Source organism: Clarias gariepinus, chromosome 22 (genome assembly GCF_024256425.1).
Source record: "Clarias gariepinus isolate MV-2021 ecotype Netherlands chromosome 22, CGAR_prim_01v2, whole genome shotgun sequence".
Lineage (NCBI taxonomy): Eukaryota > Metazoa > Chordata > Actinopteri > Siluriformes > Clariidae > Clarias > Clarias gariepinus.
Window position 1 is genome coordinate 19,020,001 of NC_071121.1, and position 26,062 is coordinate 19,046,062.

The following is a 26,062-nucleotide window of genomic DNA, read 5'->3' on the forward strand; positions in this document are numbered from 1 at the left end:
GATCTGTCATCTTTTGGGCATATTTTCATAACCAACTTAATCGGCCTGCCTGGGTGGAAATGGAGATAAAGTCTGTCAAAAATCTCTCTGTCTCTGCACTCCTTGGATCTGCACTCCCCATCCCCTCAATAAAATTGATCAATAACTCAATTGTTAGGCATACTTTGAGAGTATGGGCTCAGTTCAGAAAGCACTGCGGTCTTCTGGGCTTTTCTCTTTCCAGTCCTATCGTCTCTAACTATCTCTTCCAACCTTATTCAGTGTTTCAGGAATGGTACAATAAGGGTATCAAGCTTTGCAAAGATCTGTTTATTGACCATAAGTTTGCATCGTTTGAGCAGCTTTCTGAAAGGTTTAACCTACCCAATTCAAACTTTTTCAGATATCTGCAAGTAAGACACTTCATTCGCTCTTTAATACCGAATTTCCCTAAGGCTCCTGCTGCAAATATTGTAGATAATTACCTCTGTTTGTCCCCGCTGCATAAAGGCCTAATATCTACTATTTATGGTGGATTGATGGGTTTGAGTCACACCCCTTTAAGTAAAATTAAAACTGCTTGGGAGAAAGATTTAAATCTCTAGCTGTGAGATGATACTTGGAATTCAATTCTTAAACTTGTCAATTCAACTTCCTTATGTGCCCGCCACTCTTTATTACAGTTTAAGGTTGTACACAGGGCTCATTTCTCCAAACTTAAACTTTACCGTTTTTACCCAGACATTGATCCTTGTTGCGAGAAATGTAAAAGTGGAGAGGCGTCTCTTATTCATATGTACTGGACATGCCCGAATTTGGAAAAATTCTGGAGGGATGTTTTTAAAACCTTGTCGTACATATTGAAATGCAACCTTGAAACCAGACCCTCTGATCGCTCTCTTTGGTGTCACTGGAGAGGAAGACAAGCGTCTAACTCCAGGTAAACAGCGTTTGTTATCTTTTGCGACACTCCTGGCCAGGCGTTCTCTTTTATTCAAATGGAAGGATGCCACGTCACCCACTCACGCCCAGTGGCTCAGAGATATTATGTCTTGTCTGTCCCTGGAGAGGATCCACTACTCAATCCGTTATCCAGACTTAAAATTCCAACAGGTGTGGGGGCCCTTCCTTCGCTTTTTTCATATACATTTATAGTTTGATTTCCTTTTTATTTAATCGTTTGTTTGTTTGTTTTCTTTTCCCTTTTTGTTGTTGTTTACGCAAAACTAAAAAACTTCCAGCTCGAACTTCCCACTCACTGTTATGAACAGCACTGTGACAGCAATGGAGTCATTCCGGTTTCTGGGCACGGCCATCTCTCAGAACCTGAAGTGGGACATTCACTTTTGCTTCATTGTTAAAAAGGCCTATCAGAAGTTGTACTTTCTTCAATACCACTGTTATATACTGTGCAATATCACAGATATTTATTTAACTTATTTGTCCAAATCCCTGTGTGTGTGTGCCCTGCGATGGATTGGCACCCTGTCCAGGGTGTACCCTGCCTCGTGCCCTACTGTAAGTCTCCTGGGATAGGCTCCAGGTCCCCGCGACTCTGAATACAGGATAAAGCGGTATAGACGATGAGTAAATGTTCAAATCCCACACCCTACTCCATTTGTTAACCTTTTTCTTAGGGAAAAAACACATCCTACTCCATTTGTTGTTAACTTTTTTTTTTTATCGTTTTGTTTTGTCTTCATTGTTTAGTTCTGGAAGCTCTGTCACTAAAACAAAATCCTGTAAAGCATGTAAGCGTACATGGCAATAAAACTCTGATCTGATGTATAAGATAAAATATTTTTGTAATGAAAGAAGGCTATCCTAGTCATATCTCTATGAGCTTCAAATAGAACCCTGCCAATAATAGCACTAATATACTGCTGCACACAAAACAGAAAAGCGTTCCAGAGTTACTATGTGATCAGAAAATTTACTTCTATCTGCATGCTTCACTTTAACTAGTGCTGTCCCTGTGCTCTAATATGGCCTAAATCTTGACTGCTACATTTTACTATTTATTCCTATGTAGACATGAGCCAAACTGCCTTGGTACAACATTGTCTAGAATCTTAGAGTTAAAGGAGTAATTTCATATTGACTTATAGTTGAATAGCTGAGAATGTTTTCTGATTTCTTAAATAACGTGTTAATAGCCTTGCATCGCCATGGTCCGGGTTTGATTCCCGCCTTTAGATTTTCTATCTGTGTTGGTGGGTTTTCTCCTGGTACTCCGTTTCTTACCATAGTCCAAAGACTAGGCTAATTAACGCTCCCAAATTGCCTGTAGGGTGTAAATGAGCATGTGAATGTGTGCCCTTTGATGGATGGCACCCCAGCCAGGATGTATCCCGCCTTGTACCCCAAGTATCCTGGGATAGGCTCCAGGGCCCCCTGTGATCCTAAATACAGTATAAATGGATAAAGCAGTATACTGTCAATCAGTCTTATCCTGTAGGTATATAGCCATTGCTGAGAGAGGAATTGTAATAATGTAGAAGGGGTTCAATTTGTGTTGATAATACATTAAAATAAATATCAGTATAGGATTTAGTACACAAGTTGATAGCAAACTAAGGAGATAAGTGAATTTAGTTGAGTCTCTTGAAAAGTAAAACATTTGATGGACTGATGTAATCTAGTTATATTATCACCTATATCATTACGTATTAAACTGCATGATGTTTTCAGTTTTGTCATTGAAAACTTTAATGAAATCCTTCCTAATATATGTTACTGATGAGCATGTCTGTGCAACCTTAATCTTACTAACTGTGGTACAATATTAAATAGAAATCTATGATTATTCTATCTTCTAAAAGCATGAACTGCAATATAAATGCAGAAGCTTGCTCTGTTAAATACTTCAAATCAAGTTTTACTATAAACAGATGAAGCATGTATTTTCTACCTTTATACTTGATCTTCATGTCCAGGCATTTCCTTACCTGAGCTCATACAGCTAACTGCAGTAAACTATACCACCCAAATTGCATGTGTATTACATTGATGAGGTGAACTAGTGAATAATTAATGACTATCTAAACACCTTAATTTTTAATATTGCATTTTAAAGGTAGCAATCAATTTTATAGCATAATAAATGTGAAAAATGTTTTCTTTTTTTTTTTTTTTCAAAGACCAGGAAGTGTCATTTTTATGTTACTCTACTTTTTAATTTCTTTGTTCTTGTTCCTTATTAGATGTAGTGTCATTGCAGACCCCCCCCCCCCCCCCCACCACAAAATCATATGGCTTTAATTACTTTGTGTTTGCTGGATTGTTAAGTATTCTGTTGTTGATGAAAGTTTGAATGTTTTAAACTGGTTAGCTACAAAGCAAAACTGTTAGTGATTCACCAAATCCTGGGTCCCTTTTCCATGCATGTGGTGGGGACAGGGTTTACCAGGATTGACCTTAACAAAGTCACCAGGACACAGCTTCAGTCAGACAAGTAAAACACTAAAACATCTAAATCAGATCATGGAAAATCAGTTTTTATAAAATGTATCCTAGATTCAAAGTTAAGTACAAACTACAGTAAATATAAACCATCTTTAATGAAATAAAACCGGCATGACTCAGTTTCATATTTATTTATTTGGATGCATCAGCAAACTCATTCTTTGAAGATATTCTAAAGCACAAATGTGTACATGCCATTGTTGATAGCTAGAACAGGTCTCCAGATAACATGCAGCCATGTTTTAGATCACCATAACTTACACAGGTTTATATGTATGATTATCACCAAAATGGATGGAAAAATTAGGTACCATGAAATTAGATATTTTAATAGACTAGTGGGATGAAATTAAAAGTTTTGAAAATACCAATAGCAATTTCCACAGCTGCAGGACAGAGGTTTTTAAGAATCGTTTACTGACATGTTCTCCACTTTGTTTTGCAAGTTAGTGGCATTGGCTTGTTGCTTCTTTTTTTTCCCTCCCTCTTGTTGTTTCTTCTGTTTCTTTAACAAGTCTTGGTCAATAGGTGCTGCCTTGACAAACTTGATAATTTCTCTCAGGTCTAAAAAAAAAAAATTAACAAATAAGCAAGTATACATATTCTTCAGCAAATTCCTACTATTATGCAAACAGATTTTAAAGAACATAAGCGTTTACATTTAAATCACAACGAAAGAGTATCTGCCAAATGTTACTTAACACTACATCATGGTCAGCAAAGGTTCTGCTACAGTATAGAGAGTTTGAGCAACATTCATCACTAGACTTGAGAATTTTAAAAGGCCTATAACAGTATGCAATCATTAAATGTACTTAAAATACACTGACAGATTCACATATAAATAAAATTACCTGGAGGCATGAACTCCCTGAGTGGCTCTGGAATGATTATGCCTTCTGCAGTCTGGTAGTTTTCCAGAATGGCACATATTACACGAGTAGTAGCACACATTGTAGCATTGAGCATGTGCACAAACTCAGCCTTGCCCAAAAAATAAAAGTTATTTTATTATTTATTTACTTCTTATATAACATTTTCCATGAGCTTAAAATTATAAGAACCAACAGTTTTACCTTGTCCATCATCTTCTTTGTCTGGCCATAACGTATACGTAATCGGCGAGCTTGATAATCTGTGCAGTTGGAGCAGGACACCAACTCCCTAAAAGCCTGAGAGCCTGGGAACCAGGCTTCCAAGTCCAGCTTCTTGCTGGCTGCATGGTTCAAAGAACCTACAAAACAGGCCAAATTAATTCAATTTTATTTATATAGCACTTTTAACAATGGTCATTGTCTCAAAGCAGCTTCACAAAATGAAAAAAAAAAAAAAATTAAATGGAAAATTTATGGAAGTGTAATGAGATGAATGAATGATTAATAAAATGTCTCTGATGAGCAAGCCAAGGATGACAGCGACGGTGGCAAGGAAAAACTCCATGAGATGGTAGTAGAAAGAGGAACCAGACTCAACAGGGGACCCATCCTCATTTGGGTGATAACGGAAATTACATTTATTAGGTAAAACAGCTAAGAAAACTGTCTAAAAAAATACAAAATCCTTAAAAACCTTTGAGCATAAAGCATTTTGCCTATTACTTATGTAATGTTATAGTAGCACAGAACCAATAATATAAGGTTGTTAAAATGTTTAGCCAGTAGCAGAAAAAAGGAGATAAAACGTCCAAACTATTTGTGCTTTTAGTGTGCAAATAAATATAAAAATGAATAAAGACTGCATAATAATTATAATGAAAAACATGTGCAGGTGAGATACAAAAATCCACAAAATTGCTTTAAATATTACCACTAAATTGCAATTGATTCGGAACACCGATTGGTGCTTTGCAGGTAGAAGCTTAGTGAACCTTTTCTTTTTATAAATTATTCTAGATATACTAGGTAAAACAAAACAAAGAAAACAATTATATACAAAGCCTTAATAACTTGTCAAAGAACAGTTTCATAGTTTAGACACAGTTTTGACACAGAGTCTATCATCATTTCAGATTTTTACAAAAGTACATTACTGGTAAGATACAGTGCCCAGTGACAACAATGTTTTCAGACCCTTTGGTGAAGGGTATTTGTATCTGCATCTGGTAGTTATCTGTAGACCAATGAGACAGGATTGTGTCCAGACAAATCTAGGGAAGGATACAAGAAACTACCTGGAGCATTAAAAGCACCCAAGGACACAATAGCCTTCACCATTCTGAAATGGAAGAGATTTGGAACAACCAACAGTACAGGGTAATTCAAAAAGAATGAACCGATTTCACTACACAATATTTTATTAAGAAAAAGTAATATGAACTCCAGCCAAGTCTCAAGTATTCTACTTACAATCAACATTTATTTCCTGTCTTACAGTGATACTGACTCATTCCATAACGATGCTTGAAAACTGAAACAATTAGTCATGAAATAAGTTCATTCTTTTAGAATTACTCTGTAATTTCCAGATCTGGCCAACCAGCCAAACTGAGTAATTGAGTAACAGTCAAACGTGGTATGGTGAAGGTATCGTGGCAGGTGAAGGTTTACAGATATACTGTATTATATACTCTACTATGCTATACTATACTTCTAGAGACTCCTGTTTTTTTATTTTTATAAATAATAGCTATATTCAAATATTAATTTCTAATTTCAAAGGAAGTAAAGTGATTAAAGAGAGAAAAGAAAGAGTCTGACCAGAGACAATGTTAACAATGCGGTATGGTATTCCTAGAGACTGATAGAATTCCTCTGCCGTTGCGATCATCTCATCAAACATCTCCCATGACTTGTTGTTATGAGGTGAGGCATACACAAACTGTTCAATCTGTATTGGAATTTACAGAGATATTTAGTTAAAAAAGTAAAGCAATTAAATCATTCAAAAAGTTAAAATATTAATGGTAGGTAGATACAATATTGTCACTGCATAGTACAGCTACTCAGCAACAAAATAATACTGTACAAAACTGTAAATATTGCTGATTTTAAGCCAATTACAGAAAGAACATGAAAAAGTGTGTTTATTACCAACCAACCTTTTCAAACTGGTGAACTCTAAAGATACCACGGGTGTCTCGGCCATGGGAACCGACTTCCTGTCTAAAGCAGGTAGAAAGGCCAGCATAGCGGATGGGCAGGTCCTCCGGCTTTAGCCACTCATCTCTCAAAAAGGCTGCTATAGGCTGTTCTGAAGTAGCAATCAAATACTTCTCATCCACTGATGTATCATCAGAATGCTCACTGCCCTTCCCAATAACCTGCAAAGAGATGCAAATCATATGAATTTCCTGTGGCATCTCTTATCTTTTATGCATATGTAAAGCAAACTTAGACAATGAAAATGTTAATCACTTTTAATATATTTTTTTTTACAATTAGGTTGTTTAAAATAAAAAAGAAATACTGTAAAATAGTTCACACATGAAAACATGACATTTTCTTAACTTTATCACTTAATTTATTTACTACTATTTAATACGAGTATATTGAAAAGCAACTTACTCTTAAGTACAGTTTTGAGAATGACACAAATATTAGTTTTCACAAAGTTTGCTGCTAAACTGCTTTTAGATCTTTGTTTCAGTGGTTTCTGTGATGTACTCAAATATAATTACAAGCACTTCATACGTTTCAAAGGCTTTTATCGACAATTACATGACATTTATGCAAAGAGTCAGTATTTGCGGTGTTGGCCCTTCTTTTTCAGGACCTCTGCAATTCGACTGGGCATGCTCTCAATCAACTTCTGGGCCAAATCATGACTGATAGCAACCCATTCTTTCATAATCTTTTCTTGGACTTCGTCAGAATTAGTGGGTTTTTGTTTGTTCACCCGCCTCTTGAGGATTGACCACAAGTTCTCAATGGGATTAAGATCTGGGGAGTTTGGCCATGGACCCAAAATTTTAACGTTTAACATGCTCCATCGTGCTGGAAAATGATTTGTTCTTCACCAAACTGTTGTTGGATTGTTGGAAGAAGTCGCTGTTGGAGGGTATTTTGGTACCATTCTTTATTCATGGCTGTGTTTTTGGGCAAAATTGTGAGTGAGCCCACTCCCTTGGATGAGAAGCAACACCACATATGAATGGTCTTAGGATGCTCTACTCTTGGCATGACACAGGACTGATGGTAGCGCGCACCTTTTCTTTTCCGGACAAGCCTTTTTCCAGATGCCCCAAACAATCGGCAAGAGGCTTCATCTGAAAATATGACTTTGCCCCAGTCCTCAGCAGTCCATTCACCATACTTTCTGCAGAAGATCAATATGTCCCTGATGTTTTTTTTGGAGAGAAGTGGCTTCTTTGCTGCCCTTCTTGACACCAGGCCATCTTCCAAAAGTCTTCACCTCACTGTGCGTGCAGATGCGCTCACACCTGCCTGTTGACATTCCTGAGCAAGCTCTGCACTGGTGGCACTCCAATCCCGCAGCTGAATCCTCTTTAGGACTCGATCCTGGCACTTGCTGGACTTTCTTGGACGCCCTGAAGCCTTCTTAACAAGAATTAAACCTCTTTACTTGAAGTTCTTGCTGATCCTATAAATTGTTGATTTAGGTGCAATCTTAGTAGCCACAATATCCTTGGCTGTAAAGCCATTTTTATGCTACGCAATGATGGCTGCATGCGTTTCTTTGCAGGTCACCATGGTTAACAATGGAAGAACAATGATTTCAAGCATCACCCTCCTTTTAACATGTCACGTCTGCCATTCTAACACAATCAGCCTGACATAATGATCTCCAGCCTTGTGCTCGTCAACATTCTCACCCAAGTTAACAAGATGATTACTGAAATGATCTCAGCAGGTCCTTTAATGACAGCAATTAAATGCAGTGAAAAGGTTTTTTTGGGATTAAGTTAATTTTTATGGCAAAGGAGGACTATGCATTTTATCTGATCACTCTTCATAACATTCTGGAGTATATGCAAATTGCTATTATAAAAACTTAAGCAGCAATTTTTCCAATTCCCAATATTTATGTAATTCTCAAAACTTTTGGCCACGACTGTACAATTTTGGCAGCTTTTGTCAAATTCTAACTGACCAAGATTTTAACTTTTTTCTGTAAGTTAAGGTGAAGGGTGCAACCTTGTACAGTTCTTCATCAAACTGGCTGAGTTGAGCAACTTCCTGCATGACCTCTTTCCGCATAAAGAAAGGTGTATAAAGGAGCGTGTATTTCTTGCTGTAAAGGATACGTAGGGCACAGTTGACCAAAGCCTGCTCCAGAAAAACCAAAGGACCCTAATGAAAATGACATAACATACACAATAATTGGTCATTCCACATTGTGTTTCAAAATATAAATTATGCTAAAAACCTTGGGCATTTACATTATCAGCCATACATGCTCTACAACAAAATCCTTTTTTTCTAATAAAATCAGTTACTTTTATACTCAACCTTCAAGAAATATCCTCTGCTTCCTGCAATAATGGCACCTTTCTCTCCCTCATATCCATCCACCATGACAACCAGATCCACATGAGAATACTTCTTCTGTACTGTACAGTCACCCCAGGTGCGCTCAACTTTATTATCAGCATCCTGAAGAAGAATGACATTTAGCAGTCATTGACTGTCCACTGCAATACTGGAAAAAGGTTTTGTGGACTGCTAAAACTAAGACTGAACTATTTGGAAAAAACGCACAGCACGACATCTGACATAAAAAGGGCACCGCATATCATGCAAACATTACACCAACCATAAATTTTGTGAAGGGAAACATGATTTGGGCCTGCTTTGCTGTATCAGGGCCTGCCCAGCATGCAGTTATTGAGGGGGTGTATCAAAAAATTATAGGATAATGTTCACTTCAGAAAACAGATTTTGTTTTTCTAAAGACATTCTCTTGTGGACTTGCTCTGGTGTTTTGGGTTAATTTCCTGTTGCATCATCCAACTTTTACAGAGTTTCAACTGATGTAGACATTCTTACATTATCCTGAAAAATTTATTGATACACTTGAGAATTTATCTTCCCCTCAAAGCTGGCCAGACCCTGATGCAGCAAACCAGGCCAAATCACGACGTTTTTCTTTTGCATACTTTATGGATGGGATAAGCCGAGTCCTCACCCTCAACCTAGAGATGCTATGGAATGATTTTGGAATTTGTAGTGGGTGCCGTTATATTTGAAACTCTGACCGCCAGAATATGGCAGTCAGTGTTACAAATAAAATGGGACCCACAGCAAATTTCTAAGGTCACCCAATAATTAATAAATTTATACAGACATGTTGAACAGACATGTTCTTAACACAAGTTGTCTGTGGACCATTTTGCATGTTACAAAACAAGCAGCAGTGGCTCTTAAATACGCAACTAATATAAATGAGCCACAAACAATTAAGCAAATTAACAAGAGAAACTGCTATTCTCCAAAAAGATTCCATAATAGCAAGCAAAAATGTGTTACTTAATTAATGTCAACAGCATTGAAATGAGCCAGTGGAGCCTTTGTCAGAACATGATTAATGCAACTTTCATGTCAATGCAACTTAGCTGCAACCAATGACTATTTTGATAATAGTATAACCAATTGATAACTAAAACAATAATTGACTATTTGGATAAAGATGCACAAAATATTTCAATAGCACTTATTTAGCCATTACCTTGAGGTAGTTCTAGGTATGTGCTAAATACTTTATTTAAAATAACGTCTTTAAATAAACTTTTCTGCTGATACAAAAGAAAAACCTAAAATTCAAATATCCTTTTTTTTGTTTTATTATCTAAAAACCAAGTATAAGCATAAGTAGTATCAAAATAAGTTGATGTATAAATAAAACTATATCTAAATCATAAATCATTAATCAATAAAAAAAATCATTAATCAATAATAAATCATTAATCAATAAAAATAAATCATTTCCATATACTGGTAGTTGTTTAGCCATTTAATATTAGCACTGACTTGACAAAAATCACAGCCTCATTCATTTACAAATCAGGAATGCAGCATTTGACTGGTCAACAGTGTCAAAGAAAAAGCTAAATTTAAAGAAATAATTATGGCTAAATAATTGGACAGTCAGCTTTGATGCATTGTGTGACATATTAGTTTGCTTGTTCAGGTCAGTTTAGAAACAAGAATAATTACACTATGTCTACATTTAAAACATAGTGTGAACAGCCTTATAAATTGTTTAAAATTGTGTCACCAAATTAGATTAGGGATACTTTTGCATCCTGTGTGAACATAGCTTAATTTCCATTTAATTTATTTGGACACAGATTTTAAGTGCAATAAAAAAAAAGAACACTTATTTGAGTCAGCCTATCTTTTCCATATTTAACAAGTTAATACAAAGGTACAGAATTTCACCTCATCATTGCTAATGGGAACAGAGGGATGAAGAAGGTTGCCAATCTCTCTCAGGGACTCAAAGCGCTCCATCTCCAGCCTCATTCGCTCATTGTCAGTTTTTTGAATTGCTTCATCCACCAACATTCGAACCTTCTTAATCTGAGTGACAGTCAATGCCTGTTAGAAATGTAATACACAGAGTAAGGACACTATTACTTATCAAAACAAATGCACAAGTACTTTAAGCATCTTTATAGTCTGTATGATTACACAGAACACAATTTACTTAAGTCATACATTCCCTGGGCTATTTTCGTGTTATAAAAAAGTATAAGTATTTGTAAATACCATCACTCCTTGGTCAAACAGAGTGATCATGTTAAATTCTATGTAAGTGGGCATAAAAAAGCATAAGGGCATTTTTCTCACTGGGAACAACTGTTTTGTTCTGTTCCAGAGCACAATTTCTTCCCTTACCCAATCCCCTGCAGGTTTGCGTGCACATAACATTTGTTTCGATCCCGGACACACCCGGGATTATTTACCCAATCGCAAACAGTATGTGGCCGTAGAGAAGTAGTTGGTTGGTCTTCTGTCCAAAAGGAGAAAGAAAAAGAAACTGCTTGGGTCATGAACTGTGTGACACCTGTTAATGTTCCATGCCGAAGTTTTTTATTTTTGTGACAAAACAACGCCAATCTGAACAACATTCTTACTGCCACATCTATCGTGCAGCTCAGAGGGTGAAATGCTGCATGCGCTGCACAGATACGGCAGGAGGCACTGAGGAATGACTTTTACAACTCTACTCTGTAACGTGAGTAACCAGGTGTGGTCTAGATTTAAATGTGAATAAATTATACAGATGTAAACAATGAATAAATAAATGTAATAAATACAGGTAAGTACAGTGAAATACAAGAAATGCTACAAATAAATATAATGCCTCCAATTATAAAGTTCAACAAATAGCATAGATATATATAATAAATATTAAGTATCTAATCATGTATTTTCTGTTCTTCTGAGGAGCATATGGGTTCAAAAGAGGGGTGGTGTGTGACTGCAGCATGTCCTCATGACCTGGAGAGACCAGGAATGGCTACCAAATTCTCCTATCAAGAAGACAACATTCCTATAAGAGAGACGCTTTTGCTTTTTACCTTGTTAAGTGTAGCTTTACAAACTTTCGCGTCTCCGCTATGATGATACTCCGACATGTGAAAAGTGATGCAAAAGCCATAATAACAAAAGAAAATGGGTAAAAAAAATATATATATATATGTATCGTTACACCTAGTGTACGATTACAAACTGAATTGTAGCAACAAGTGCAAAAAAAAAGTGACTTGAAATACTTTAAAGGCAAAAAAAAAAACAACAACAACCAAACAGTGCAGAGCAGCTCTGGAAGGCAGCCATTCGTGGCAGCGCCGGAAGTGATAACGAACAGGACAGCATCCAAAATTGGATGAGATTTAGAATCATGTCAAGTCTGTCTTACCAAAAAGAAAATTTTTTAATAAGATATAATAAGAACACATTTATGGTTATGATATAATAAGATATAATAAGAACACATTTATGGTTCAGGGGTAGCTCAGTGGTTAAGGCATTGGACTACGGTTCGGAAGATCCTAGGTTCAAACCCCACAACCACCAAGTTGCCACTTTTGGGCCCTTGAGCAAGGCCCTTAACCCTCAACTGCTCAGATGTGTAATGAGATAAAAATGTAAGTCGCTCTGGATAAGAGCGTCTGCCAAATGACTAAATGTAAATATAGAATCATGTCAAGTGTGTTTTACCAATCAAAACAAGTTGTGGTCAGTTGACGTGGCAAGTTGGCACAGAAATCTGAAAGAGTATGAGAAGTACAGATTTGACTCTGGAAGTGCGTCAGGAGAGAAGACACCCCTCGACATGCGTTACAATATATAAAATGTTAGATTTTTTTTTTCAGAGCCAATTTTGGATATTGTCCTGTTCTTTACAATGGTCACACACCCGACCATTTGATGATGTATACCATCAATAGTGATTAACATGGAGGTGGAATTATTGACAGAATACAAATACAAGGAATAGAGAGACATATTGATAGTTGCTAGTTACAATGTTAATTATTATTAATTATTTTATTAATATTATTTAAATATAAAGGAATATCACATAGCAAAGGCAGATCTCCCAGAAACCTCAAGTACCCTTTAGTACTGTCTCATAGACCTGCACTGGTGGTAGGTGGGCTCTGGAACTGCCAATCTGCTGTAAAGAAAGCAGATTTTATCTCTGCCCCAGCTACCCATTACTCTTTTGACTTTCTGGCCCCAAATGAAACTTGGATATCTCCTCAGAACTCAGCTACACTGGCTGCCCTATCCCCTGCCTATGTATTCTCTTACTCTCCACGAGAAACTGGCAGAGGTGGTGGTACGGGTCTGCTGTTATTTAAGAGAAGGTCCTTTTCGCCTATCCCCCTGTCTCATCTGTTTTTCATCATTTGAATTTCATGCAGTTAAGGTAACCTCTCCAAATGACCTCCACATCTTAGTTATTTATCATCCTCCTGGCTCTCTAGGAAACTTTCTGGAAGAAATGGACATGCTTCTTAGTCTTTTTCTTTCTGCTAACACTCCTCCCACTGTTCTAGGAGATTTTAACCTTCCATATGACAAACTCCAATCCTCTTTCCTTTTTCCTCTCCTTAACTCCTTCTCTTTAAATCTAAACAGCTGCCCTCCAACACACAAGGCAGGGAATTCTCTTGACCTCTTTTTTGCCACTCTTCCCCAGTCACAGATATCACTACTATTCCTCTTCATAAATCTGATCATTACCTGGTATCCTTCACCATAACCCTTCCTATTCTATGTAAACCTAACCACCAAAATTTCTCTTTTACCCGCAGAAACTGTCTCCCCTTCCTCTGTGTCTTTATGCACCCTATCATCCCTCCCACACCCAGACTCCTTCTCCAGCATGTCTGGCCAACATCTTATCCTAGATGGCAGCTCATCAGCTGAAGCTCAATCTGAGTAAAACCAAACTGTTGTTTATCCCTTGTGACTCATCCCCAGATCAAGACCTTGTGATATCCCTGGACAACAATCAAATCACTCCTTCAGCCACCGCCCGCACTATTGGGGTAACCGTGGACAATCATCTGTCATTTTCCTCACACATTGCTAACCTTAGTTGCTCTTGCAAATTTCTGCTTTACAATATCAGAAGAATCCGCCTATTTCTTACTTCACAGGCTACTCAGGTGCTCGTTCAGTCCCTTGTTATTTTAAGACTGAACTACTGCAACTCATTTCTTGTCTCTGTCCACGATTCGTCCTCTGCAACTGATCCAGAATGCAGAAGCACGTCTCATTTTTAACCTTCCCAAGTTCTCCCACACCACCCCACTCCTCCGCTCCCTGCACTGGCTTCCTGTAGCTGCCCGCATCAAATTTAAAACGCTGATGCTTGCTACAAAGCTAAAAATGGGCCAGCACCCTCTCTCTAATCACACCACGCACTGCAAAACGTTCCCTCCGATCCTTTAGCACTGCTCACCTCATCCCACCATCTCTCAGGGATCGAGAGCGGCATTCATCCAGACGCTGCACGATATTGGGAAAAAATTACATTGCGATATATTTTTTTCCTGCGATATATATTGCGATGTGTACAAATTTATTTTTCTGTTCATCCGGTGTTTTGAACTGCTTAAAAATCAAATAATAATTCAAGAATTATTGGGGCCAGGAGTAGCTCAGTGGTTAAGGCATTGGACTACGGTTCGGAAGATCCCAGGTTCAAACCCCATAACCACCAAGTTGCCACTGTTGGGCCCTTGAGCAAGGCCCTTAACCCTCAACTGCTCAGATGTGTAGTAAGATAAAAATGTAAGTCGCTCTGGATAAGAGCGTCTGCCAAATGCCCAAATGTAAATGTAAGAATAATTGGGGTAATTTTGTAAGCATTTTCAAAGAATAAAAAGATGTAAAAGTATAATTAAACCCTAAAATAAAATACTTTTTTAAATTTATTTTGGGTTGTTCCATAAACAATTTGGCTCACCTTATTCACCGTCAATTCAGGCAAATCAAGGCTCTAATACATTATGAAAGTAATAATGAATGTTGCTTTTACCCTGATGAAAGGGAACTCATTTTATGAATGAAAAGAGGACACTTTAATATCACATTAAGGAATTAACATGAGTGACAAAATAAGTAATTTAACATTTTATTCAACAACAACTTTTTTTAAAACAGATTAGTAAATATTTTGTCACACAAAAAAAAAAAAACCCGAGTGGTAACAAATAAATTGTAACAAGCTAAACTTAACTTGTTGTAATGACAATAACAAGTGATGGTAACAATAATTATCTTACAATAAATAAAATAATATGTTAAAAGTTTCATTTTTTTTTTTTTTAGTCTGTATACTTTTTTTAGCCAAAGTAAAACAAGTGTTGGTCATCAGCTAACAAAAAAAAGATTAAACTTTTCTACAACTCTATACAAATATTTGGTTTCTTTATATAAATCTATATATACACACAGTTCTTTATGCCAGTAAAGATGACACAGTAAGGCCAATGATCTAAATCTGTTATATAACAGATTTGATCAGACATCATAAATACATACATTGTCTCCAATACAGTTCACAGCAGAGGATGTAAGAGGAGAGGTTAAGCGATTATGTCCAGACAAGGCCGCAGGTCCAGATGGACTCAGTCCTAGGGTTTTCAGAGGTTGTGCTACTCAGTTGTGTGGTGTGTTTCAGCACATCTTCAATCTGAGCCTGAGCATAATGACTGTACCAGACCTGTGGAAGACATTATGCCTTGTTCCTTCGCCCAACGCTCAAAGACGAACAGTGAGTACAGGCCTGTTGCTCTGACCTCACATGTCATGAAGCCACTGGAAAGACTGGTCTTTAAGCACATCCGGACAATCTTAGAACCATACCAGGACTCTCTGCAGTTCGCCTATCAGCCCCGCATTGGTGTGGAGGATGCCATCATATATCTGCTGAACAGAGCATATACATACCTCGAGGAGTCAGGTAACCGAGAGTCATGTTTTTTGATTTTACCAGTGCGGTCAACACAATCAGATGCGGGAGTACGAAGTACCTCTCATCCCTCCCCTCAGAGAGCTCGGTCAATTAGCTTTCTCTAGATCTCCGGCTGCAAGAGGTTAAAATATAACCCGGAAATGGAACCAGCGATCTCTGGATGGATGATAGGACGAGCACTATAGCTGTGCCACTCGGAGGCTGGATTACGAACTATCCAACTCGTCCTATCATCCGTCCACAATATGTGAGACTGCAGAACATCACTTCAGACACTGTTGTGAGCAGCACAGGGGCCCCCCAAGGGACAGTCCTATCTTCCTTTCTGTTTACATTTTACACCTCATCAGACACCGCTCACAGTTTTGCCATCCGCAGAAGGTCTCAGATGATTCTGCTGTCGTGGGCTGTATCAAGAGAGGCAATGAGACTAAGTACAGGAGTGTGGTTGAAAGTTTTGTTGACAGTGGTGTGGACTAAATCACCTGCAGCTCAATGTTTCAAAAACCAAAGAGCTGGTGGTAGATTTTAGGAAGCAGAGGACTATCTCTTACCCCATAAACATCAAGGGGCGGGTAAAGCAATTGTCACTTTATTTGCTGGGCGGGTTGGGTTGGGTCATTAAAACAAAATAAAAAAAAACATGTATGTTGCGTGCAATTCCCTATAGCCTATATTAAACATTTGGGAATGTCTATTTTCATATTTTATTATGTTCTGTGATAAGGTTACATCACGTGTCAAGTCACAAAAGCGCCAAGCAGCTACCGCTGCCAGTCGCAACAAAAACAAAGAAATAAAAGTGAAGATGGAAGACGAGGTGCAAGAGAAATTGAGGTCGGGAATTTACATCATTAAAAGAAAAAAGGTCAGGCTGCTAAATCTAATGTTTTAGCATTTTTTTTTTTTGCACAGCGAACGTAAAAACACTAAATAAATATTCATGTGTGATAAATAAAAAAAAAAAAAGTCAGTGGTTATTTAGCGCAGGCTGTAAACTGTAGGCCTGCCCTATACAAATCTAAAATAAAAAAATGTCTAGCCTAGATTACAAACGCTGCTTTGTAAATGTTTAAAATGTGTATCATTATTATCAATGACCTGATTTATCGTTCATATTCATTATCATATGTTGTTGCCAGCACTTTCAGGCTGAAATAAAGGCTGTTTTCATTTGAATTACAATGCCTATGATGTGTAAAAATAGATACAGTGGTGCGGGGTGGGCTTGGGCGGGCCAAATAATTTCATAAAAGCGGGACCCGCAGGTTGGAAAAATACCCGACCTGCGCATCAGTGGACAGCTACAAATACCTGGGTGTTCACATTGACAATAAACGAGCCTGAATAAAAGAACACTAATGCTGTGTACAAAAATGGTCAGAGTGGCCTGTACTTTTTCAGGAGACTTGGGTCCTTTAAAGGGGTCATCCAGTCCCATTTTTCATTAAATGTTAATATGATTCTTTAGGGTCCTAATGAAAAATTTGTAATATACTTTAATAAAAAATTCTCAATTGTTGTAAAAAAAACAAAACACTACTTTTACCTGGTAAAAACTAGCTCTGTTCTCAGCAGCCTGTTTCAGTACATGCTCCTTTAAATGCTTATGATCTCTGCTGAGCCCGCCCCCCAGTTCTGTACACGCGTGTTGTATAGCCACGGGAGTGTAGTCCAGTGCGGGCAATGCTTTGGGCTGCATTACCCACAAAGCATTGCCCACAACGCAGTGCGGGCAATGCTTTGTGGGTAATGCAGTCCAAACTGGAAAACGCTGAAATATAGATCCTGAGCCTGTTTTCTTAAGTAGTTTTTGGTTTGATTTAAGTAGGGAACCCACCCAGAGGTTTGAAATATCGCCTGACAACGCAGAAATTAAAAGAATGAACATGCATCGACTCGATTTGTCTTTCTCATCACTGCATGGGCATGACATAACGGGCTGTTACGCTGCCGCGAGCAATGACAACAAAAGCGGAGAAGCTAAGATACGAACACGATGTGTTTACTGATGTGTTTACATGACTTCTTATTCTTTGACAGACATCGATATAAACCAACGTTACAAAGGCAAGCATAATATAGTTTTCCGACTATGTACACAGTTTGCAACTAGACAATCACCTTAATGCATTGTTTTTTATAAAAGGGCAATTAGGAATTATATAGAGACGGATGTACATAGAGAAGATGAAATAACCATATTCTATGAGAGTGTAAGTTAACTTACACTCCACATTCATTGTGATTATTAGAAAAGGCGATCTGCAAAGATTCATAGAAAAAGAAATCACAATCACCGAGCCTGGTGAAGATGAAGCTGGAACACGAAGCGTTAGTACAGATCTATTTTTTTTGGAGCTGCTTCCTAGCAAAACCTGCTTTATATTGACCCGCGTTTTCTAAAGTAGTCTGGAAAAAAATGATTAGCGCAAACATTAACGCATTTAGGTAGATCGGCGGGGACGTTAGCTTCAAAAACAAAATTCAGCCACTGCGTCCTCAGCGGCTCAGATGTCTGTAGTGAATGACGACTGCTGTGTTCACTATTACACCCAACAACTGTACTCCACTCGCTAAGGCGACATTTTGCTCCAGCGGCGAAAAACAATGGCCGACAGCTTCTTCTCACTCAGGGCGGGTCTTTGCTAAAACACCAGTGTCAATCAACTATAGTAGGAGCGGCCTCTGTTGGTGTGGCGTCACATCGACAGGCATTTGAGATTGGCCTTTCATTTCAGAAGGGGCATGCTATTTTAATAAATGAAAAGAAAATCACTAGGCAGCTCTTTATCATTGTAGAGTGGTTGTGTACACACTCTCCTAACACACATTTCAGTCCAAACAGCTTGAAAAAGTGCATGTAGGACCGTATGACCCCTTTAATGTATGCAGAACCTTATTCTACCATTCTGTGGTATCCATCATTATCTTCTCTGCTGTACCAACAGACTTAACAAGCTCCTCAGAAAAGTGGGTTCTGTTATTGGAGTACAGGTGGAGTCTCTAGTTCTAGTAGAAACTTCTCAGTATCATGGACAATACTACACAAGTCACTGATGTCATACAGGAGCACATGCAGCCACAAGCTGAGACTACCAAAGTCTAAAACCGAACAACACAGGACATCATTTATACCAGTAGCAAATAAACTCTGCCATGTCATGTCATGACAGAATAATCAATAGAAACTTATCATGCCCTGATACATTGTGGGATATTATCACAATAACAATATCACATGCAAATCCACTAACTATGCAATATTATGGAAATCATGTGCAATAGCATTACTACTCTATACGCAATAACATATGTACATTAATCAAAAAAGACAATTCTGTACCTTTCTGTACAGTCTGTAGTTTTTTTAGTTTTTATCTATAAATTTTTATTCTATTTATATCTGTTTATATTGTATTTTATTTCTCTTTTTTTCTACTTATTCTATTGTATTTGCACCTTTAAATATGCAGCCACTGGAGAAGCCATTTTCTTTGGGATTAATAAAGACTTATGTTATACAGTCTAAAACCATGTAGTGGATCCCCAAGCTTCAGTGATCATGGCTACCTGCAGTTGGTGGCTTTTTTGTGCCAACATGACAGAAAGAGGACATAGAACTCAGGATTTCTTGGAGCAATTTCTAAATAATTACAGAATTTTAAATACAGCAAGTTTAAACATTTGTACACACAGTAAGAATGTTACTGGAAGGTGTAGCCACTTCAACAAGGTCTGGAAGAACACTCAAACCATCACCCTCACTTTAAAAGAAATCATTTTGGATGGCTAAGAACAACCCAGGAACCACCTCGGCACAGCTTTTAAGCAAAAGCTGCCGGAAACCGAGTTCCTGGAGAGGTATACCTATGATAAATTACAGGCCTCTCGCATCTTTTTAAACAGGTTTTTGTCCAGTTAAACAGCGTTTGTTGTCTTTTGCAACACTCCTGCCAGGCATTCTCTTTTGAGAAGTGGAAGGATGTCACCTCACCCACTCACACCCAGTGGCTTAGAGATATTATGTCTTGTTTGTCCCTGGAGAAGATTTACTACTCAATTTATCATTCAGACTCGAAAATTCAACAGGTGTGTGGGTTTTTTTTTTTTTCATACACATTTATAGTTAAATCCCCTTCCTATTTGATGGTTTGTTTTTCTATTTTTCCTTTTTTTTTGCACGCAGAACCCAGACTTCCAGCTCCAAGTTTTTTCGTTTCTCTCCTGTCTTTCTTTAAATATGCCTGGCGTCTAGCCTTTCTTATGCATGAAAAGCTGGCTTGGAGTCAGGGAACGGTGGGGTGGGTGGTATAGCGGTTTATTAGGGGTTTATAAAGTGTGCATTAAAATGTCACTTATTTACATAGAGTACAAAATGGGCTTTTATAATGTGGCTGATTTAAATGTTAAATTCATGTGCGACTTTTAAACTTATGTCAAAATACACATACAAGAAAATAAAATTTTTGAACTTTGAAGGACTTTGAAAAAAAGGAAAACAGAGAATAAACAAACCTCACAGATTGTTTTGAACACAGAACTAAGTTCTTGAAAGTCTTGGGTGTGTGCCCATAGCAAAAGAAAACTCAAAGACCTTTTATTTGGGGTAAAGTGACTATTCATAAATATGTAAGCTCTATTTACACCGGGCTCGGTTGAGACCAGGTTTCCACAGGACTTCTATTGATGTCTCAGCTGTTCAGACCTATACTTTTAGATTCCTCACACAAAAACGGTTTATATTTAAAGATAAATAATTTATATAAATTTAGACACACAAATTTAATCCTTGGAAAATAATGCGTTCCAGAAGTGTGCTTGGATATCAGAATATTTTTAACAAAAAAAATAAAAAATCTTCTTCACACACCTTTTTATAAAGACACAATGTTCCTAAGGATGTTTCATTTTTTTCATTTATTTTTGTTTATGCAAGGATGCACAAAAACTCTTTCATTCTGATTGTTTAGCTTGACAGTAAAAGATAAGGTTTTCTTCTCTATTAAGTGCAGAAATTCACTATATATAAATTGAAATACATTTTAAATTAATTTAAATATAAATTAAGGTAAAGCCAAAGAGTCACATATGGCTTGCAAACTGCAGCCTAAGGACCATCATTCTAATATAAGAAAAAAGGTGGCATCAGCCACTCATGCATCAATATATTTAACATGCTTATTTACAAGGCTGTAACCAAGTTTGTTCATGGCATGTTCCAAGCATTTACATATTTATGTATTAAATATTATTAAATCTGACTTACTGATAATATGTCTGCTGAGAGTGTCTCGAGGTTCTGAACATCGTCAGAGAGGGTCTCATCATCTCCAACTGGCTCCTTCTTCTGATTCAGGTGAAGCAAAACATGGAAAAATATAAAGGAAATTCTGCTGTCACATATTTAAGTAACCCCTGAAGAACGTGATGAACACCTCAAAGAGTGCAACCTTTTGTGATAATGCCATACCAAGTAGTCCTGAACCAATACTAAATCACCAACACGCCTCCATGGACTAAAAAAAAAATTTAAATCAACATAAGAGCTATATATGTAGAGCTCCAGATGTACACAAGATGACTTTTGGCATACTAACTTAGGAAGGTTGGTCTTCCTGGTGACACCTATGCCTTTTCTGCATTTTGGGTTTCTAAAGAAATCGGAATCGGCCCAGAAAATTGCAATTTGTGCACCTTTAAATTAAAGGACATTTTTAAAGATACAGGTACTATTTTTGTATAACTTTCTTACTCAGAGTAAATGGGGAGCATATTTTTAATTGTATGTATATTAAAATAATATTTAAAAATCTAAGTTTTACTGTTTATGTGTGATTTCAAAATCAGCATGGTTGCCAAAGCATTAGATAAAAAGTGTCAAACTTCTCACCCTTAAGAGTTACAATATATGGAAAAAAGTATTTGGCCAAAACTGTTAATTATTGAATTCAGGTGTTTCAATCAGGCCCCTTACCCCACAGTGAAGGTCTTAATGATTTAGCATACAAAGACATCTTGGACATTACTATGCTTCCAACTTTGTGCCAACAGTTTGGAGCAGGCCCTCTTCTATACCAGCATGTCTGTGCCCTAGTGCACAAAGCAAGGACTATAAAGACATGGTTTGATGAGTTTGCTGCGAAAGAACTTGACTGGTCACACAGAGGCCTGACCCAACCCTATCGACCACCTTTGGGATGCACTGAAACGGAGTTGCAAGCCAGGCCTTCTTGTCTAACATCAGTGTCTGACACCATAAATGGTCTACAGAATGAGACAATGAGAATAAGCAAGAAATCCCACAGAAACACTCCTAAATCTTGTGAACAGCCATCCAAAAAGAGTGGAAGCTGTTTAGGATTAGGATCAGAGGTGTTGACCATAGTGTGTAAATGAGTGTGTGAGTGTGTACGTTTGCACAGCAATGGATTGGCACCCAATCAGGGTGTACTCGCCTCATGCCCTTAATCTCCTGGAATATGCTCCTAAAATTTTGCATCGATTTTAAAATACTACTCTTGACGTATAAAGCATTAAATGGTCTTGCGTCGCAGTATCTTAGTGAACTGCTGGTGTCTTACAATCCGCCACGCCTACTTCGATCAAAGGATGCAGGCTGCTTGTCAGTACCACGTATTATTAAAACTACAGCAGGGGCAGAGCTTTTTCTTACAAAGCCCCAAAGTTATGGAATAGCCTTTTAATTAATGTTCGGGACTCAGATACAGTCTCAGTGTTTAAGTCTAGGCTAAAAACCTATTTATTTAGTCAAGCATTTTTGTAAATAGATTAGCCTTAGGTAAAGGAGCAGATCTGGGGGACTCATGGACATAGAGTATTATGGTGAACTGGTATGTTCAGATGTTGTCTTCCTCACTCTCATTGATCACTCAGGTTTGTTGATGGTGAAGTGATTGGTTGCTTTACATCTCAGGAAGCCCTCATGTCTGTGTTTCCTTCTGGCTCTACCTTTTTAGTTATGCGGTCACAGTTAGGTTCGCTGCTAAGTCCCTGCTTGCACTCTGCACTAAATATACATTCACATTATACATTGTTCCACTGTGACCATACCTAACTGCCATCTCTCCATCTCTTTTGCTCTCTCCTCTCTCCTTTTCCCTCTACCTATCTTTTTGTCGAGCTATACATGTCGCTCCTGAGCTGCCGGTGATCCAGACCTCCTCTGCCCTCTGGACCTGTCTGGCTCGTCCTGGGGTCCTGCTTGAAGATCTCATCTTCGCTCGCTCATCAGGGACAATCTCGGCTTGCTCATCAGGGACAATCATATCATTTTGATTCATACACAATTACATTTCATACAAACCTAATTCTTTTGATTGTGTAAAGCTGCTTTGTGACAATGTAAATTGTTAAAAGCGCTATACAAATAAAATTGTATTGAAAGTTTATTCGCGCAGCCCGGTGGATCGCGCAGCGCGGACCAACTCGAATAGAAATAGACAGCACCGACCATCAAATTACATTTTACCCCGCTGGAATGCACAAATATGAATCGGGCATGACAAGGTGGAAACAATATTAAACAGTCTTGACGTTTTAAAATAAAAAAATAAAAAAGTGGGTTTTCTATCTGCGCTATCCATATAGTCGCGCTGCGCTGTCCACTGAGCCGCACAGATATTTGGCTCAATCAGGTGTCACTGTTTCGTCCCACATTTGATGTGTTTGCCTTTGTTAATTTATGTTAGGTCTTTCTGTCCTATCTCTGCTAGCCAGCTAAGTATGCCTCTTGGTTAGCTAGTTTAGTGTTTCTGTTAATTTATGTTGTAAATTTATGTTGCATGTAGCACCTTGGTCCTGGAGGAACGTTGTTTCGTTTCACTGTGTACTAACTGTATATGGTTGAAATGACAATAAAGCCAACTTGAACATACACTTCGACAATGGAAGAAGACAGCAGTGAGTTTGCTTACATGTGACGAAACCAACAACAAGGAGATTGTAAAGAAAAAAGTACATCGTCTGTGGTGTGGCATTGGTTTGGGTATAAAAAAAGTGATACAAATGAGATGAATGTGATTTGCAAGGTATGCAAGTGCACTGTTTTAGCAAGCGGTGGAAACACATCAAACCTTCTCTATCATTTGAAATCCAAGCATCCAAACGAAAATGGCCAAAGTACAAAAAATGTTTCTTTATGTTTGAATTTTTATTTATGAATTTTCAGATACAAACTGCTATATTGTGTTATATATATATCGTTATCGAGGTAGAAAATTGCTTCTACCAAGATAGAAGATTCTGGTTATATCGCCCACTCCTAGTGTGAAACATATTTTATTTTGTGTTTGTACAACATGCGTGTGCGCATGTATAAAACAAGAGCAAGTCTCATTAAAGGGTAAAGATCCAACTATAACTGATAAATCTCTTATGCCTAATATAAACATACTGTATATTAAACACTAGAATATATTTTAATAAACATAAGATACAAGACAGAACATGATACATCATGATTCAAAGATGAAGCTATAACAACTTGTTATTAACCTAAAACACCAATGAATGGGACATGTACCTTCATTTTCTCACCAACAGCTCTGCTACATAAATTCTTTGCTTTGTTAAGGTTGTCAGCAATGAAGCGACCTAGGAGAAAAAAATATATATATATTTGACTTATGCTCCAAGAACCACTCTTGCACAATTTAAGCCTGATGAAACTTAGCATTGTTGTCTTAAAATATGCTCTTGACATGAGGAAAGAAAAAAATTTAATGGCATAATCTGGTCATTTAGTTCTGACCTTATTTTGTTGCCACATGAGCCTAGACTTGACCAAAGAAAGCAACCCCATATCACAACCCTGCTTCCAAAGGGCTTGTACAATGAGCACTATGTACAATGGCTGCATCACTTCCTACTCTTTCAGGTTGCATTAGATCTTTGTCTATTCAATCCTTTTGCTCCCTAGCAAACCAAAGTCTCCTTTCTAATTAGTCTCACAATGGTTTTATTATAGGCAAAATTCTAAAAGTTCTCATCACATAGTGAGTGTGAAAATGCTCTTTTCTTCTTCTTTTTTTTTTTAAGTTGAATGCTGGTTCCAGGGTAACAATTTTCATTCTTTTATGCCCAACATGTTAAATTATAATAGCTATCACAAGAATTAGACTTAGTAAGTAAGAATTAGTATTAAAAGTAATCCGTGACCTTTCTTCAGAGATTGCATCAGACTCCTTGCAGCGCTGTGATGACATCATACTGCTACATGCTACAACTAGACTTCCTACAACGTAGCCTGGTCGACTAATCTTTTCAAAGATGCTTAACTGATTTTATACACACACACACACTTTATATATAATGCTACCAGGTTAGCCATCTGACAGCGATAAATGTAGATGTTACTGCGGTTAGCATGCTAGCACATATACATATCTTACTCGTTTATTAAAAACACAAAACTTAAATGATTTAAAAAAAAAAACGCGGTCGGTTTTTATGATGAAGACAACCCAGCTATTTTACGCTACAACCATCTTTAATTTTAAATCAGGATGACATTTTCTCGATGATCATAATGTAACATAAACTAGCTTTGTTAGCAAGCAAAGCGCCACTCACACTTTCTCCATTCCTTATCTGCTTGAACGAGTTTATCCACCAAGGACACATCTTTAAATCTTTTTCGCTGCGTCTCTCTCACGATTTCTGGATCACCACCTTTATCTGTCCGAAAAAGATCTAGATCAAGAACCATGCTGCCAGGTTGACTGTATGCGTAAAGGGAAGTAAAGAAACCCAAGGAACAACTGCAGCTGGATTTTGCAGTAATGGGGAGTGGTTCGGTGATCTCCGTCCCTCACGGGCTGATTTACAAACGATATAGTTTAAGCTTCTAGCGCACTATGTAGGGGTGAAAGGGCCAATATCTAATTCCCTGTGTAGTGTACCTATATAGGCTGTATGGATCTATTTGAAATTCAACCTTACGTTTTTTGCACGCGGGAACATTGGCACATGCGCGATGGGTTGCGCGGTCGCTTTCGTCATGATTAGTCAATGCGTGGACGTCGTAACATGGACGTCTTTACTGATGATGTAAAAAAAAAAAAAACTCGTTGTTATTATTATTATTATACAGAAAGTTATACCTCTCATGTTTCTGGCACATTAATGGGTTAGAGGGGCTCATTTAGAGTTCCCTCCCTCTATCAAATATAATAATATAATAAGGTTAAGGTGATGC

The 26,062-nt window shown here is 37.6% G+C and overlaps 1 protein-coding gene across 2 annotated transcripts; it reads right to left on the reverse strand.

The window, feature by feature from the left end:
* Positions 1–3,560: 3,560 nt before the first annotated feature.
* On the reverse strand, positions 3,561–25,650 carry sars1 (seryl-tRNA synthetase 1). 2 transcript variants are annotated; one of them, XM_053482520.1, is made up of 11 exons: positions 25,438–25,650; positions 24,389–24,459; positions 21,113–21,190; positions 10,782–10,940; positions 8,853–8,996; positions 8,538–8,693; positions 6,482–6,703; positions 6,141–6,270; positions 4,521–4,678; positions 4,299–4,428; positions 3,561–4,008 (listed from the first exon to the last, which is right to left on the reverse strand). In XM_053482520.1, the coding sequence occupies exons 1-11, from the start codon at positions 25,571–25,573 to the stop codon at positions 3,848–3,850; spliced, it is 1,545 nt and encodes a 514-aa protein (XP_053338495.1). In that variant the 5' UTR covers positions 25,574–25,650; the 3' UTR covers positions 3,561–3,847. The 2 variants fall into 2 exon arrangements, with proteins under 2 accessions (XP_053338495.1, XP_053338494.1); XM_053482519.1 differs by having other exon boundaries at positions 21,113–21,193; positions 25,438–25,649.
* Between the last annotated feature and the right edge of the window lie 412 nt (positions 25,651–26,062).